The following is an 18,852-nucleotide window of genomic DNA, read 5'->3' as shown; positions in this document are numbered from 1 at the left end:
AAGCCCATTGTCATGGTGAATCTATGTGACGCATATTCAAGCGTTCACTGTACTTACTATCTTTATTGTCAGCTGGAGCTGCCACAACAAAATACCATAGACTGGGTGGCTTAAACAACAGAAATTTCTTTCTCACAATTCTGGAGGCTGGAAGTATGCGATCCGGGTGCCAGCCTGGTTGAGTTATAGTGAGGGCTCTCTCTTCCTGGTTTGCTGATGGCAGCCTTCTTGCTGTGTCCTCCCACGGCAGAGAGAGAGCTGTGGTGTCTCTTCCTCTTCTTATAAGCACACTAATCCCACTATGAAGGCCCCACCTTCATGATCTCATCTAAACCTAATTATCTCCCAAAGGCCCCATGTCCAAATACTATGACATTGTGGGTTAGAGCTTCAACATATGAATCTGGGGGGACATAAACATTCAGTCTACAACACTATCTACACGTTCAGTATTTGAAAGTATATGAACAGATTATATTCTCTAAATTCACTTTTCCAAGGTGTTCAAGGAGCTAGTTATAACCACTTCATAGGATTACTGCAAGTATAAAAATAGTCTGTAAAACACTGAGCTCAATTTTTGGCACACAGTAAGTGCTCAGTAAAAGAGCTTTTAAAAGGAGGGAGACAGAGAGAGAGAGAGAGAGAGAACACTGTCAATTGGCTAGAAGACAGCTGTTCACTGGAATACATTGTATTGCTGTGATATTGTGACATAATAAGTATATATTTGGTTTTCATCCCTGTTCTTGGCACAGGGTTCCTAAAAACCCTTGAAATTTCCTAAGTGATAACAGCAATAAAGAGGTCTTTTTGTTGTTGTTTTTTGTCCACGCTGCATGGCATGCAGGATCCTATGGCCTGACCGGGGATCAAACCCCTGCCCCTGCATTGGAAGTGCAGAGTCCTAACCACTGGACTGCCAGGGGATTCCCAAAGGATGTCTTGATATTCATGACAAACCCCTTTCAACCACACCGGAGTTTATGTTAATAAGGTAACTTTTGGAAAGCACCTAAGGATGGGGGCTAGTTGCCAAGGAAACCAAGCATGTTATTGAAGATTTGAAACTTTCAGTCCCATCCCTCCTCTTGACCTCTGGGGAGAGGAGAGGGGCTGCAGGTTGAATGAATCAGCAATGGCCAATCATACCTATGTACTGAAGCCAGCATAAACACCAAGAAGGACGAGAGCTTCTAGGTTGGTGAACATGTGGAGGTGCTGGGAGAGTGGCACCCTCTAGAGCAGCAGTCCCCAACCTTTTTGGCATGAGGGACAAGTTTCCTGGAAGACAATTTTTCCACGGACGGGGGGTGGGGTGCTCAGGCGGTAATGCGAGCTATGGGGAGCGACAGATGAAGCTTTCGCTCGCTGGCCTGCAACTCACCTCCTGCTGTGCGGCCTGGTTCCTAACAGGCCTGGACCTGTAGTTGTCCATGGCCCGGGGGTTGGAGACCCCTGCTCTAGAGGATCCACATTCCTTTCTGCATACATTGCCCTATGCATCTCTTCCATCTGCCTGTTCCTGAGCTATATCCTTTTATAATAAACCAATAATCTAGTGAGTAAACTGGCTTCCTAAGTTCTGTGAGCTGCTCTGGCAAATTAATTGAACCCAAGGAGGGGGGTTATGGGAACCTCTGATTTATAGCCAATCAGTCAGAAGCACAGGTCACAACCTGGACTTGTGATTGGCATCCGAAATGAGGACAGTTTTGCGGGGCAGAGCTCTCAACCTCTGAAATGACGTTATCTCCAGGTAGACAGTGTCAGAATTTAGTTGAACTGTAGGACACCCAGCTGGTGTCAGAGAACAGCTTGGTGTGGGGAAAGAACCCGCACATTGGAATTAGTGTCAGAATTATAACTGCAAAGCTGTATTTTATTTCCCTCTTACATTTCAGAGAGAATTTCAAATCAGGAATTTTCCCAACTTCTCTATTCCCTGTGTCCACCACCCCATTACCCCTGAAGCAGATGATAGCACAATGGACTTGACCCTCCACTTCTACTGCCCCCTTCCCAGTCTACCCCAAATTGCCGGCCAGGAGCAGGCTCCTAGCTCCTCAAAGGTGAGGCTCCCTAGTCCTAGAAACTGAAAAGACAACCCTCTCCCCTAGCTTATCACTGGAAGCAGTGAAAGAAGCACATATTTTAAGACAAATCAGCTTGCTATAACAGAAAGCATATCACTTTAATATCATAAAGATCCAAGTTCAAATCTTTCCTCATCCTTCAGAAGCTACATATACTGGCCAAGTAATACAACCTGAATTAAACTACCAGTTACTTTGCTAAAAGAAGAGTACTATGGGGTTTATGATTAATAAGATTATAATTAATATATATAAAGTACCTAGTATGTGCTTGCCAAATGGTAATTAACACTCTTTAACATAACCATTATTGTTACTAACAATAATAACAAATGTTTACTCTAAAGCATTGTATTTGGCATTTGTTTACAGATTATCTCACTTGGGTCTTTATTTCTTGCAATGTGGAGGAAAAGATAACCTGAAAATCTGCCTACTCCGTAACACTTAGAAAAGCTGGATAAAAAGTAAAACAAACAGTTTATGTTATATAACAGACACACGCAGACTTGAGATTTTAGGAAAGAAAAAAATCTCCAGGGTCAAAAAATGAAATGAAAAATCAGGAACTCTCACAGTGAGCTGATATTGGGATGCTCTGGGAAGGTTTTTTGGTCTGGGCAATCAAAGGGCTTGCTTTTCATAGCTATGGCGGGGATGGGAGATGAGGCTCTGGGCCTTGGAGAAACCAAGAGCTGGAACTCAAATTCCCCTGCATAAAGCTGAGAATTTAGAGAAGTCATAAGTCAGTTTAAAAGAAAAAAAATTTGTCTGAAAAGTAGAGAGACAACAGGAAGCTATGGGTAAAAAAGAAAGTTTCCCGAAGAATTTGAAACCTTCGCCTGTGTGAAGTTTGAATTTATTCTACTTATGTGGAGTTTATACTATCTGTGTAGTCTTAGAATCCCAGCAGAAAAATTAACTTAAAACATAGTTCCAGGGACTTCCCTGGTGGCACAGTGGTTAAAAATGTGCCTGCCAATGCAGGGGACACAGGTTCAATCCCTGGTCTGGGAAGACCCCACATGCAGCAGAGCAACTAAACCCGCGAGCCACAACTACTGAGCCCACATGCTGCAACTACTGAAGGCCGCGCACCTAGAGTCCATACTCCACAACAAGAGAAGCCACTGCAATGAGAAGCCCATGCACCACAACGAAGAGTAGTTCCCGCTTGCCGCAACTAGAGAAAGCCTGAGCGTAGCAACGAAGACCCAACTCAGCCAAAAAACCCCATAGTTCCAGGCTGATAATGATCTTCAGTGATTAGTAGAAACAAAGACAATCCTCCCTCTCTCCCTATGGAGTACTAATTATCTCATTTAATTCTTACAACTATCCTGTGAAATAGATAATATTATCTCAATTTATAAAATAAATTTAAATTTAGGGAGGTTAAGCAACTTGTCCAAAGTCATCTAGCTATTATCTGAAAGAGCTGAGATTTGAACTTGATTGTTGTTCATTCAGTTGAAACACATTTATCAATATATCATACTGCCTAATCTTCTTTGTGCAAATCAATAGATAAATGCAACTGTTTCTTCTCAGGTTTAACAACTCAGTAAGAATGAATGCAGCCAGAATCACAGGAAACCTGGATTCCCCTGGGCTCTGTCTGCCAAAGCAGCTCAGTCCCCTCTGGCAAAGGAACTTAGATTGCTGGATACTCTGAACCAGGAAGAGAAAAAGCAACGGGCTCCCTGAGCTAGTGGGGCATGGGATACTGCCCATGGATCCTGGTTAGTAAAATTAATTGTATTAGAATAAACATACAATAGAAGTCCAAAGAGAACATATTTACTATTAGGGTTAAATCAGGACAATAAAGCTGTTGTGATAAACACAAACATATGAAATTGAAAATCAGTGATGACAGCTTAGTCATATCAGGCTCAATCTCCAATATATTTCTGAATGTTATTTGGGTTGCATAGCATTGAGAAAATCCTGATTTACAAGCATAAGTAGCTGCAAATGTTAGCAGTTTTTTTTTTTAATAAACACACATTCTTAGAAGCTTAAGCTAACATACTGATCATCTTATGTGTATGCATGCTTTATAAAAATAGTTCTAAATATTTTTCAAAAATCAAATCAAATATTTGAGGATGTTCTGAAGCCACACACCTCCCCCCCCCATGCCCCCCAGCCAGTGTTCCTACAGAACAAAATTTGGAACAACCAGACAAAAAGTTCTCTGAGATCCCTCCATTCTCAGTCTAGGAGGCTATTCAGCATACATGGTAAAGAGCAAATTTATAGAAAGGAACCAGTACATTCCACCCCCTGCTCTCTTCCAGGGTGAAACTCTCAACCCTCCCACCTCTAATCCTGCCACCAAGACCATTATTACTCTACTTTTTGAGCTCCAATTCCCATTTTTCCCCTTTTTCTACTCTTTACTCCAGCTGTACTGACTGTACCCTGACCATACCTTCTTACCTCCATGTGTTCATTCATACTGTTATCTTCACCTTGGATTTATATTTATTACATTTTTGAAGGCTCATGATAGGCTAAGCACCATGCTAGACAATTTACATACATTTTCTCACTACCTTCCATTATGATACATCCTACCCGTCTTTATTTATTTGTAAATAATAACCATTAAGTACTTACTTTATGCCATATATTATATGATGAGTGCCTTACACTAGCTCATTTAATCCTTGCAGCAGCCCATGAAACAGGGTAATACTATTGCCCTCATTTTATAATGAGAACACCGAGGCTCTGGAAGGTTAAAAAGCTTGGCCAAGGACTTCCCTGGTAATGCAGTGGTTAAGAATCCGCCTGTCAATGCAGGGGACAGGATTGAGCCCTGGTCCGGGAAGATCCCATATGCCCCATAGCAACTAAGTCCATGCGCCACAACTACTGAGCCTGCGCTCTAGAGCCCACAAGCCACAACTACTGAGCCCGCGTGCCTAGAGCCTGTGCTCCGCAACAAGAGAAGCCACCGAATGAGAAGCCTGCGCACCGCAACGAAGAGTAGTGCCCGCTCGCCGCACCTAGAGAAAGCCCGCACGCAGCAACGAAGACCCAACGCAGCCAAAAATCAATCAATCAATAAATTAATTAATTAAAAAAAAACCTTGCCCAAGGCCAAGTAAGGGAGAGAATTCTCCCTGGAAAAGTGCTGCCTGAGCTCAGAGCCGAGATCTTAAAGGATAAGGTGAAGTTGTCAGGGGACAGTGGCATTCTAGACAGAGGGACAACATACACAAAGGCAGTGCAGTAGTAAACAGCACGGTATGCAGTCAGGAAAAAGATCAGCCTTCAGAATCAGCAGACCTGGGTTCAAATACCTATTTTTGTTTGTGGCCTCTTACTGCAACTGTTGTTTCTCATCTGTGCAATGGTGATAATAAACCACACCCTGTACAACTACTTCTAAGATTAAAGTTAAACATGATATGTAAAAGTGCCCAGCGCAGGGCTAGGCCCATGGTAGGTACTCAATAATAAATAAATGTTACCTCCCTTCCTTTCCCCTAGCTGGCAATTCAATAGACCATGATCTTAATAATGTCATTTTCATCTGCACTAGACCCCAGACATGTCTCCCTTCTACAAGTTCCCAAGCTTTACTAGGGCTTTTGGAGGCGCAGTATACCAAAAGTCATTCACAATGTTATGAGATAACATCCTTAACCACCACTTCTCAAAGTGAGAGCCATTCCCACACCACTCACCTGTGTAGGCCATGTTCTTAGGGTTGCCATAAGGAGCCCCAGGCTGCACGGGGCTATAAACAGGGTTCATTGTGGACAACTGAGAATCCTACGGAGACACAAACAAACAAACAAAAAAACAGTGTTGATTAATGATTGCTCATTCTCCCTGACATCAACTTCCGATCTATAATCTTCAGGTTACACTCATAGAGAAGCAACACGAGAGAAGCAACACGGTATAGTAGAAAAGAGGACTACAAAAAAGGCATTTGTTTGTATTTGGCCCTATGCTAGACACTTTTCCCACTGTACACATGAAGATACTGAGAGGCAAAGAGGTGACACAATTTGCCTAATGTCAACCCCGGCCTTTTGATTCTCAGTTCAGTACTAGTCCCACTATCCCACAGATGCCTCTACCATGAGTGTACTGTGTGGCATTGGCCAAGTCCCGTCCCCTCTCTGGGCTTCAGTGTCCTGATGTAAAATCAATTACTTTAGGCTCTCTGAGGCCCTTTCTAATTCTAAGGATGCTAGCCTAGGAGCTGGGAAAGGATGCAATTCTACTCTTCACCAGGGGAGCCCGAGTACCTGGTGATAAACACACAGACTGCTGGAAGAGCAGCAAGTTTGTCACCCACCTTTTGCACTTACAGAGGACAGGATACTAGTTACTAGCAGTTTTGGAAAAAAATGGGAATTTACCTCCATTGATCATTTTAATGCAAGCAAGGAAACACAGCCAAGATCTCTTTCAAAGCTTATTCAAGGGAAAGAAACTTGGAAATTTGTGTGCAATAAGTATCACCTGCACAAGTGATCTGTTAATTATCTTAATGAAGCACATCCTCCATTCTGATTAATGGAAAATCTGTCATTAAGCTCTATTACCCAGCCAATTTGTCCCACCTTGTTTAGGGAACCAACTCTGACACACAGGCCAACACATGTTTGAAAATGTCTCCAAATATATTATTTACACTTCATAAAAATCAAACAATTCCCTCCTAACTAGGCTCACATGATAGATGGGCAATTTTTTAGGTCATTAACTTCTCCCATAGCACCTCAGGATAGGAAACAAGTCAAATGTTGAAGACAGGCAGCTGGCTTGATGACGATTGCTCTGAGATTAATTACTCTGTCCAGGATTCTGGAATGAGAGGTGGAGGAAAGATGGGTTCCCAAAGAGAGGAAGGTGGGGCAGTCAAACAGGCAAAAAAGGAAATGATGTTGGTCAAATTCAGAGGATAGAACTTGAAATGTACCCAATGCGCAGCCCTGCCAAATCACCCCAGGGCAAGAGGCTAGATTAAACTACCACCAGTTGACAAACTGAAACTAGAACAATTTGAGAATAAAAGTTACAGGAGATATACACATTCCAGCACAATTTAAGGAAAAAACACGCAACCAGAGTTGTCCAAGAATACAGCCAAGTACACTCTCTCTAAATATAAGCACTCTCCTGGCAAGGTGCTAAGAAACTTAAGAGAGTTCACAGATGTTAAAATATACTGCAAACTATAAAGTGGCATGCAGATGTAAATGATGACGGTGATTGCCTTGGATCTCTCTTCTACCCGATCGGTTCTCTGCTAAATAAGCCATAGTAAGGAAGACTGTGCTAAGCAGCACAACGGGCCCTGTAAACATCTGAGCACTCTCCTACGGAGACGGTACTCTGTGCTGCTGATTGGACAAAGTTAGAAATTGCTTTTCATAACCAAAGAAGCTCATCAGTTTTGAAACTGGTCTCCTGCTGCTCCAAAATGAGGGCCACAGTCTCAGGAGACCATGCCTGAGTAGCACTTCACAACAGCATGGATTCCAGTCTCAACTAATGACTGGCAAAAATGAGATCTGCCAGGGGTTCAGAATTTGGAATAAGAATAAGACAGCCACTTCTGGGGAGTGGCTCACAGGCAGACAAGGTTCCTGGCTTTCACGGGAAGGTCAGCCTTTTACAACAGAATCCACACACTGTTAATAGTTTCAGGGACAGGCTAAAAATGAGTAGGAAGATCACAAGCTCTACAATCAGGCAGATTTAGGTTAAAATCCTAGAACTGCCACATACCAAATGTGGGACCATAGGCAAGTCCACTAACTTTCCTGAGTATCAGTTTCCTCTAGCCTCAAAATGGAAAAGAATAACACATTCTTTGTAGAGTTGTTGTAAGGCTTTTGTGTGTTTTTTTTTAAAGCTAGGTTTACTGAGGCATAATATACATACAGTAAAATTTACTCCTTTTAGGTATACAGTTCTATGAGCCCTGAAAAATGTATATAGTTGTACAAACATCACCACAATTAAGATACAAAGTATCTTCACCACCCCCAAAAGTTCTCTCATCTTTGTGGTCAATACCCTGCCCACAACTCCCAGCTGTGGCAACCACTGATCTGTTTTGTGTTGTTGTTTTGTGTACTCACATATAAACTTTTATTTTAACAGATGAAAAAAGTGAGGCTGAAAAAAGGCAAATGAACAGTCCAAGGTCACAAAGTAAGTAAGGGACAAGGCCAAGACTAGCACCCCAAATGGATCAAAGACCTAAATGAGAGAGCTAAAAACATAAAACTCTTAGAAGAAAGAAGAAAAGATAGCCTAAACCTTTGTGGCCTCGGATTTGGCAATGGTAATTATGATACCAAGAGCACAAACAACAAAAGGAAAAAAATAGATAAAATGGACTCATCAAAACTAAAAACTTTTGGGACTTCCCTGGTGGCGCAGTGGTTAAGAATCCACCTGCCAATGCAGGGAACATGGGTTTGAGCCCTGGTCCGGGAAGATCCCACATGCCGTGGAGCAACCAAGCCCGTGCGCCACAACTACTGATCCTGCACTCTAGAGCCCATGAGCCACAACTACTGAGCCCGAGAGCCACAACTACTGAAGCCACGCACCTAGAGCCCATGCTCCGCAACAAGAGAAATGCACCGCAACGAAGATTAGCCCCCGTTCTCCGCAACTAGAGAAAGCCTGCGTGCAGCAACGAAGACCCAATGCAGCCAAAAATAAATACATAAATAGATAAATGTATTAAAAAAAAGGCAAGGAAAACTAAAAGCTTTCGTGTATTAAAGGACACCATCGAGAAAGTGAAAGACAACCCACAGAATGACAGAAGATTTTTGCAGATCATTTACATAAGGGATTTGTATTTAAAATATATAAGGAACTCTTAGCTCAATAATAAAAAGGCCAATAACCCAATTTAAAAAATGGGAAAAGAATCTCAACATACATTTCTTCAAAGAAGTTATATACATGGCCAATAAGCACATGAAAAGATGCAAATTGAAACCACAAGATACCACTTCACATACACTAGGATGGCTATAATCAAAAAGATAATAAAATGTGTTGGCAAGGATGGAGAAATCTAGACCCTTATACAATGCTGGTGGGAATGTAAAATGATATGGCCACTTTGGGAAAACGTCTGACAGTTCCTCAAATAGTTAAACACAGAGTTACCACATGACCCAGCAATGCTGCTTCTAGATATATACCAAAAGAAATGAAAATGTATGAACACAAATGTTCATAGCAGCATTATCCATAATAGTCAAAAGGTGGAAACAATCCAAATGTTCATCTGATGAATGGATAAATGAAATGTGGTATATCCATACAATGGAATATTTGGCAATAAAAAGGAATGAAGTATTGATACATACTACAACATGGATGAACCTTGAAAACATATTAAGTGAAAGAAACCCCTCACAAAAGGCCACATATTCTGTGATTCCATTTTTATGAAATGTCCAGAATAGGCAAATCTACAGAGACAGAAAATAGATTTGTAGTTGTCTAGATTAGTCCATGATATATGAAATTCACATCTCTCTTAAAATAATTATTATAATGCAGTACTCACCCACATCTACTTTCACACATACCTACTTCCTGAACGTTTCTTCCTGATAACTCCATAAGCAATTCAAACTCACAACGTTTAAAAGTAAACTCAACATTCTTCCCCAAGCCCATCCTTCCATCCAGTATTGGCCGTCTCACAGTTACTGACAATCCATCCACCTGGCACTTTAAGCGAGAAACCCTGAAAGTCATCCTAAATTCCTCCCACTCTTTCACACCCAATCAATCACCAAGTCCTCATAAACTTACCTTTCTCATTGCTACTGCTCTCTGGTTCAAATTTCAATATCTCTTGTCTGAAATATTAAACAGTCCTAAGAGGACTCTTTTCCCCCATTCTAACCAACTCTAATTAATCCTTGATATTCTTTATTAAAGCATAGGTTGGATAAGGGCATTATTCCCCTCAAAAGCCTTGGGAATAAAATCCCTGCTTCTTCACATGGTATAGAAGATCCTCTATGCTCTATCTGGCATGGGGCTCAGGAATCTATGTATTTGTGTTTCCAAGGATATTTTGATGCCCAGTTTGAAGACACTGCTTGAGACTTTCTATGTCAAATGCCATTTGTCTTACATAAGCTTGAAAGAGGAATTGAGATACAGCAGTGAACGAGACTAATAAAACTTCCTGCTTACATTCCAGTTGGGATGGGGGAGGAAGACAAAATTTTTTTAAAAAGTAAAATATACTGTATATCAGATGGCAGTAAATGCTAGAGAAATCCTCTGAAGGTGGATAGGGAGTACCAAGGGGAGGAGGTACAATTTTAAATAAGATGGTTAGAGAAAGTGTTATTGAGTGACATCTAAGCAGAGACCTGAAAAAGCTAAAGGAGCAAGCCATGCAGGTCTCTTGAGGGGAAACCGTCCAAGTAGAGAAAACAGCAAAGGCAAATGCCCTTAAGTGGAACCATGTCTGAGAAATAGCATGAAGGCCAGTTTAGCTGGAGCACACACAGTGAATGAAAGAGAAAAGAGTAGGCAGTGAGATCAGACAGGTGATGAAGGCCAAATCATGTACAGCCTTGTAGGCCAGTATAAGGATGTTGTTTTTTATTCTAAATGAGATTAGGAGTGTTTCAAGCAGAAGAGTGACTTGATTTGACTTCATTTTAAGAAGATTACTTTGACTGTTGAGCTGAGATCAGAGAGCAGGAAGGCAAGAGGAGAATCAGGGAGATGAGTTAGGATGCTATTAAAATGATCCACATGAAAGGTAATGGTGGCTTGAAATAGGGTGGTAGCAGTGGTGGTGGTGGTGGGAAGTAGTCATATTTTGGGTATAATCTGAAGATCAAGCTGATGGGAATTACTAACAGATTGACTATAGAGTATGAGAGGAAGAAAGACATCAAGGATGACTCCAAAGTTAACTTGAGAAACTGGAATAATAAAAATGCCACTTACTGGGATGAGAACTATGAAAGGAGTATGTTTTGGTGTGAAGGACAGAAATTTGGATTTGGACTTAAATTTGAGATGCCTAAGAATTCTGCTTAAAACAATGGTTGGTATACAATGAGCATTCTGTAAAGGTAAACAACCATTACTACTATTATAAATATTACCTCTACTACCAGCAGCTACTATTTATTGAAGATCTACCAGGTGACAAGTACTGTGCTAGCGACTTACCTTATTAGTCCCTATAAGTCTTATAAGATCACAATGATCTTGCAAAATAGGTATTATTTTCACTGTACTATAGGTGGATAAACTTAAGTCCAGAGAAATGAAGCAACTTGCCCAAAGTCTCATAACTAAGAATTGAGAGAATAACCAGTTCTGATTCCAATGCCCAAGCTACTTCCACTGTGCTAGATGAGTTTGAGTTCCCCAGTCTCCCTGGTCTCCCAACCCAGCACTGGTTTCTCCTCTGGAATAGCAGGCCCCTCCCTAACCCTCCTTTAACTCGGGGCCCCTTGTGCTCTGTTTGGACCCTGATAGATCCCACCATGGAGGCAGTTCAAATCTACCTACTGGGTCCCTGCTGGACACACACAGGCAGTTATGAGAGAATAAAAGCACTGTCTGCCTGACTTCTATTCCTGCCAGCTGCCTAGGATCTTAGCTGCCATATGCTCCCGATCCAACCTGATTTTACTTCTTAAGTAAGACAAGTAAGATAAGTGCCTGCTGTGCAAGTCCCATCTAGCTCCCTCTCCAGAGCCAAGTATGGAATTTCCCCTGTTCCCTGGGGTTGAACCACAGTAAGTCTACATTACTTGTGTCAGCAAACACAACTCTGCAGTAGCTTCCCATCTTATTCAGAATAAAATCCAAAGTCCTTATAAAGGTCTACAGGACCTTATATGATCTGGTCTCACATGCCCACCTCTCTAGTTGCAACTCCTACCACTATCCCTTGCTTTCTCCACTCCACTCACAATGACCTCCTTGTTCCCTGAACACACATGTATGCTTATGCCTCAGGGTCTTTGCACTTGAGCTTTCCCACACCTAAAATGCCCTTCCCCCAGATATTCAAATGGCATACTCCCTCACTTCATTCAGGTCTCTGCACAAATTTCACCTTGCCAGAAATTACTTCCTTAACCAACCTATCTAAAAATAACTCCTACTGTTATTCTCTGTCCCCAATTCCTGCTTTACTTTTCCTATTGACACCAATCACTAACTGATGTATTTTCTTGCGTATTTGTTTATTCTTTCCCCCATTAGAGTTATAAGTTCCATGAGAACAAGGATTCTGTTTATTTTGTCTCGTATCCCCAATACCCAGAATATTACCAGCATATAATGGGCACTAAATGCATAGTTGAATAAATAACAAACCATCCCTCATGCTACTCCAAAAAACAACTCTGGAAAAAGTTTCAAGGTGCTTGGCACTTCTTGGCATATCTCAGTCAACTACTTGGCTTCACATCTCTACAGCATTTACTTCCAATATTCAGAGAAGCCTCTACCGATAGCTCATCTTGGGCAGAACAAGCAATGGTGAGCCAGGTGGTGGCATGATGACTGAGGAAAACAGAGGTGCTAAAGACCTCCCTCCTAGTGGAGCTGGCTTTCATTCCCAGACCGTTTTGCAAATAGCCTGCTGCTGTCCTCAAAACCTCCTGAACTATTTCTTTCAAATCAACAGCAAAATCTATGAGCACAAAATGAGAAGAAAAAAGTTCCAGGGTTGAAGGATGAACACTTGCAAGTACCATATGCACAACAGGTTGCAGTGTTTAAAATTAGTGTTGTAGTTTACAAACTACTTAAAAATTTTTAAAGAACTTTACCATTTACAAAGCTTATACAGATGGTCCCCAAATCAGGATGGTTCACTTAAGATTTTTCAACTTTACAATGGTATCAAAGCAATACGCATTCAGTAGGAACATACTTTGAATTCTGAATTTTGTTCTTTTCCTGAGCTAGTGGTATGCAGCACAAAACTCTCTTGTGATGCTGGGCAGCAGCAGCAGTGAGCTGCAGCTCCAAGTCAGCCATGTGATCGAGGGCAACGAACCGATTTACACTTGCAACCATTCTGTAAAAATATAACCATCCTGTTTTTCACTTAAAATATAGTATTCAATAAATTACACGAGATATTCAACGTTACAAACTAGACTTTGTGTTAGATGATTTTGCCCAACTGTAGGCTGCTGTGTTCTGAGCATGTTTAAAGTAGGCTAGGCTAAACCATGATGTTTGGTAGGTTAGGTGTATTAAATGCATTTTCAATTCACAACGGGTTTATTGGGATGTAACCCCATTGTAAGTTGAGGAAGATCTGTAGTTTACAATGAGATTTTAGCCACTATTTCACCTGATCCTTTGAAGTAAGCAACACAGGATTATTAATTTCATCAGACAAAGAAATTAAAGCTTAAAGTTTTAATGCATATTAGGATGGACACTGTAGGGAAAAGATATAGATAGTGTCTGCCCAAAGGAGGTTATGGTCTAGCTAGGGAATTTTAAAAGTTAAATAAAAATAAAGATGCCATAAGTAACACAAGGAGGTGGAACTTCTGGAATACCTAAACTGCTTAGCAAACTCTTCCCTAAAAGCAACAATAAGGGCTTCCCTGGTGGCGCAGTGGTTGAGAATCTGCCTGCCAATGCAGGGGACACGGGTTCGAGCCCTGGTCCGGGAAGATCCCACATGCCACGGAGCAACTAGGCCCGTGAGCCACAACTACTGAGACTGCGCGTCTGGAGCCTGTGCTTCGCAACAAGAGAGGCCACGACAGTGAGAGGCCCGCGCACCGCGATGAAGAGTGGCCCCCGCTTGCCACAACTGGAGAAAGCCCTAGCACAGAAACTAAGACCCAACACAGCGACCAATCAATCAATCAATAAAAAAATAAATAAATCTTAAAAAGCAGAAACCTACCGTAAAAAAAAAAAAAAAAAAAAAAGCAACAATAAAACTGAACAAGATTGTCAAAAATAACCATTTCAGGCCTCTGAAAATTAACCAAAGGCATACATCAAGTTGAGAAATGTTTATTCAAGAAGAATTACTGAACCATATTAAGAACAGTGAGAATCTGTGGCATTTTAGCCTGAAGCTGATCCTACCCCACAACTCCCAGCTCTCTGGGGGTAATTCCATCAGGCCAGGCCAAGAGGATGACTCTTGCCAGAGTGGGCTGATTTAATTTGAAGCTGAGTGTAGAAAATTTGCTCTGGATATTGCCCAGAGTCATTGTCAAAAACAATAGAGGGACAATCTGGGGAACAATAGTAAGCTATCCAGGAAGGCCACTACTACAGCTGGCCTAAGGTCATAATGCTAGTTAGGGCAGGCAACAGGCCTGCAGATAAGCCAGAAATTTTAAAGGGAGTGCTGGGGAACAAAAGATAAGACCCACTATGGGATCCCTGGTGATCTATAAGGTTTCATACCTGCTAAAGAGAAACTGGAGAGGTCCTAGCTATCTACTGATCCTATGTGAATGTAAGGTCTTGAACACACTGAAAGTAAAGGTTGGAGCAGAAGTGCAAATTGCCTGGACTTTGAATGCATTCCCTGATCAACAAACAAATCCATCAACAAAGGGTAGAAGATTTCCTGGCCTAGGACTGAAGCCAGTCATTGTTGATCACTAATCTATGCTGACCCAGGGGTGACCTTTAAGAAGCCAAGTTTAAAAATTAAAACAATAATTTAAAAAATATGACCAGAATAAACTTGCATGTTAAATAAATAATTAAATAAATATGCATGGTTAAAAAGAGAGACATCAGCAGTCACACACTACAAAGGAGACAGATACTACAGAATTGTCTGAACAAGTCACTGAATAAACCAAAAAACAAAAAAAACAAAAAAACAAAAAAACCCCAGCAACAACCCTCCCATCCGCTAGTGGTGGAAGAATCTGAATCAAGAGTTGCTATAATATATTATCTAAAACATAGTTTTTCAACAAAAAAAATCATAAAACATGCAAAGAAAGAGGGAAGTGTGACCCATTTACCAGGGCGGGGAAAGAAAGGAGACTACGTATAGATATTGTCTCTATGGGGGCCCAGATGTTGGAATCAGCAGATAAATATTTCAAAGCAGCTATTATAAGTACTTTAAAGAACTAAAGGAAGCCATATTCAAAGAATTAAATGAAAGTATGATGATAATTACTCATCAAATAGAGAATGTCAATAAATAGAAATTATAAAAAGAACCAAATGGAAATTGTTTGTTTTGTTTTGTTTTTTCACTTTTGGCCATGCTGCATGGCACGTTGGAACTTAGTTCCCTGACTAGGGATCGAACCCATGCCCCCTGTAGTGGAAGTGCAGAGTCTTAAACGCTGGACCACCAGGGAAGTCCCTGGAAGTTGTATTCTGAAATGAAACATTCAAGAGGACTCAAAAACAAATCTGAGCTGGCAGAACAAAGAATCATCAAACTCAAAGAGAGATCAACATAGATAATGCAATCTAAAAAACAAAATGAAAAAATGAAAAATGAAGTCAGAGACCTGTGGGAAACTCTGGAGGAAACCAACATACAAGTAATGGGAGTTCTAGCAAGAAGAAAGAAAGGAGTAGAAAAAATATCTGAAGATATAATCATCAAAAGCTTCCCAAATTTGATTTTAAAAACAAACAAACAAACATTAAACTACACCCAAGACAGACAGTGAACTCCAAGTGGGCTAAACACAAAAAGAGCCACACCTGTACACATCATTAACTGTTGAAAGCCAAAGAGAAAATTTTGAAAGTGGCAAGAGAAAAAAACTTATCAGATAAAAGGGATCAACAATAAGATTAACAGCTCAATTCTCATTAGAAACAATGGAGGCCAGCAGCAGTGGAAATAATAAATGTGCTGAAAGAAAGAAAAAAAAGTACCAACCATGATTTCTGACCCCAGTAAAACTATCATTCAAAATTAAAGGTAAGGGACTTCCCTGGTGGCACAGTGGTTAAGAATCTGCCTGCCAGTGCAGGGGACATGGGTTCAAGCCCTGGTCCGGGAAGATCCCACATGCCACGAAGCAACTAAGCCCATGAGCCACAACTATTGAGCCTGTGCTCTAGAGCCCACAAGTCACAACTACTGAAGCCTGCATGCCTAGAGCCTGTGCTCTGCAACAAGAGAAGCTACCGCAATGAGAAGCCCACGCACCACAACGAAGAGTAGCCCCCACTCTCCTCAACTAGAGAAAGCCCGTGGGGAGCCATGAAAACTCAATGCAGCCAAAAATTAAAATAAATAAATAAATAAGTTTATTTTTCTAAAAATCCAAAATTAAAGGCATAAAGACATTCTCAAATAGATAACAACTGAGATGATTCATTGCTAGCAACCTGCCTTTCAAAAACCCTAAAGACATACTAAAGCCTTCTGGCTGAAAGGAAATGGGACTACAGAGCAATTCAAATCCACATGAAAAGATAAAGAGCACCAGTAAAGGCGACTACATAGGTAAATATAAAGATAGTAAAAATATTTTTCTCTTAATACACTTAAAAGACAGTTATATACAATAACTTTAAAACTATATTGTTGGGTATATGAACATATAAAGATTTAATTTACAGAAAAACAAGGGCACAAAGTAAAAGAGAGGGAAAATGGAGCTACACCTGGAAAAAGTTTCTAAATTTTATTCAAATTAAGTTAGTTTATATTTGAAGTAGATTGTATATGAAGTAGATTATAATCAATATGTAATTTGTAAAAAATGAAGATATATATTTAATCCCCAAAGCAACCACTAAGAAAACAACTTTTAAAATTTAACAAAAATATCAATGATATCAACAATAAAAAGGAACAAACCACTGATACATATCACAGCATGAATTAACCTCGAAAACATTGGGCTAAGTTTAAGAAGCCAGAGCAAAAGACAACACATTGTGTGATTCCATTGATACAAAATGTTCAGAAAGGGCAAATCTATAGAAGCAGATAGATAAGAAGCAAGAAGAACTACAATCCTGCAGCCTCTGGAATGAAAACCACATTCACAGACAGCAAAATGAAAAGGCAGAGGACTATGTACCACATGAAGGAACAAGATAAAACCCCAGAAAAACAATTAAATGAAGTGGAGATGGGCAATCTTCCAGAAAAAGAATCCAGAATAATGATAGTGAGATGATCCAAGACCTCGGAAAAAGAATGGAGGCAAAGATTGAGAAGATACAAGAAATGTTTAACAAAGACCTAGAAGAATTAAAGAACAAACAAACAGAGATGAACAATACAATAACTGAAAAGAAAAATATACTAGAAGGAATCAATAGCAGAATAACTGAGGCAGAAGAATGGATAAGTGACCTGGAAGACAGAACGGTGGAATTCACTGCCACAGAAAAGAATAAGGAAAAAAGAATGAAAAGAAATGAAGACAGCCTAAGAGACCTCCGGGACAACATTAAACGCACCAACATTCGCATTATAGGGGTCCCTGAAGGAGAAGAGAGAGAGAAAGAACCCAAGAAAATATTTGAAGAGATTATAGTTGAAAACTTCCCTAACATGGGAAAGGAAATGGGCACCCAAGTCCAAGAAGCGCAGAGAGTCCCAGGCAGGATAAACCCAAGGAGAAACACACCGAGACACATAGTAATCAAACTGGCAAAAATTAAAGACAAAGAAAATTTATTGAAAGCAGCAAGGGAAAAACAACAAATAACATACAAGGCAACTCCCATAAGGTTAACAGCTGATTTTTCAGCAGAAACTCTACAAGCCAGAAGGGAGTGGCACAATATATTTAAAGTGATGAAAGGGAAGAAACTACAACCAAGATTACTCTGCCCAGCAAGGATCTCATTCAGATTCATGGAGAAACCAAAAGCTTTACAGACAAGCAAAAGTTAAGAGAATTCAGCACCACCAAACCAGCTCTATAGAAAATGCTAAAGGAACTTCTCTAAGTGGGAAACACAAGAGAAGAAAAGGACCTACAAAAAACAAACCCATAACAATTAAGAAAATGGTAATAGGAACATACATATCGATAATTACCTGAAACGTGAATGGATTAAATGCTCCAACCAAAAGACACAGGCTCACTGAATGGATACAAAAACAAGACCCATATATATGCTGTTTACAAGAGACCTACTTCAGACCTAGGGACACATACAGACTGAAAGTGAGGGGATGAAAAAAGATATTCCACGCAAATGGAAATCAAAAGAAAGGTGGAGTAGCAATACTCATATCAGATTATTTTATCTTAAACTTTAAAATAAAGAATGTTACAAGAGACAAGGAAGGACACTACATAATGATCAAGGGATCAATCCAAGAAGAAGATATAACAATTATAAATATATATGCACCCAATATAGGAGCACTTCAATACATAAGGAAACTGCTAACAGGTATAAAAGAGGAAATCGACAGTAACACAATAATAGTGGGGGACTTCAACACCTCACTTACACCAACGGACAGATCATCCAGACAGAAAACTAATAACGAAACACAAGCTTTAAATGCCACAACAGACCAGATAGATTTAATTGATATTTATAGGACATTCCATCCCAAAACAGCAGATTACACTTTCTTCTCAAGTGCACATGGAACATTCTCCAGGATAGATCACATCTTGGGTCACAAATCAAGCCTTGGGAAACTGAAGAAAACTGAAATCATATCAAGAATCTTTTCCGACCACAACGCTATGAGATTAGAAATCAACTACAGGGAAAAAAACACATGGAGGCTAAACAA

At 40.4% G+C, this 18,852-nt stretch overlaps 1 protein-coding gene across 2 annotated transcripts in view; it reads right to left on the bottom strand.

The window, feature by feature from the left end:
- FAM168A (family with sequence similarity 168 member A) overlaps nucleotides 1-18,852 on the bottom strand; it is a 215,041-nt gene that overhangs the window by 60,295 nt on the left and 135,894 nt on the right. For both annotated transcript variants that reach the window (XM_036860890.1, XM_036860891.1), the window contains exon 2: nucleotides 5,798-5,885. In XM_036860890.1, coding sequence (XP_036716785.1) covers nucleotides 5,798-5,867 — 70 coding nt within the window. In that variant the 5' untranslated portion in view covers nucleotides 5,868-5,885. The remainder of the gene's footprint in view (nucleotides 1-5,797; nucleotides 5,886-18,852) is intronic.

This window comes from Balaenoptera musculus, chromosome 8, assembly GCF_009873245.2.
Source record: "Balaenoptera musculus isolate JJ_BM4_2016_0621 chromosome 8, mBalMus1.pri.v3, whole genome shotgun sequence".
Lineage (NCBI taxonomy): Eukaryota > Metazoa > Chordata > Mammalia > Artiodactyla > Balaenopteridae > Balaenoptera > Balaenoptera musculus.
Note: the sequence above shows the minus strand (reverse complement) of the source record. Positions and strands in the feature narration are given on the sequence as shown.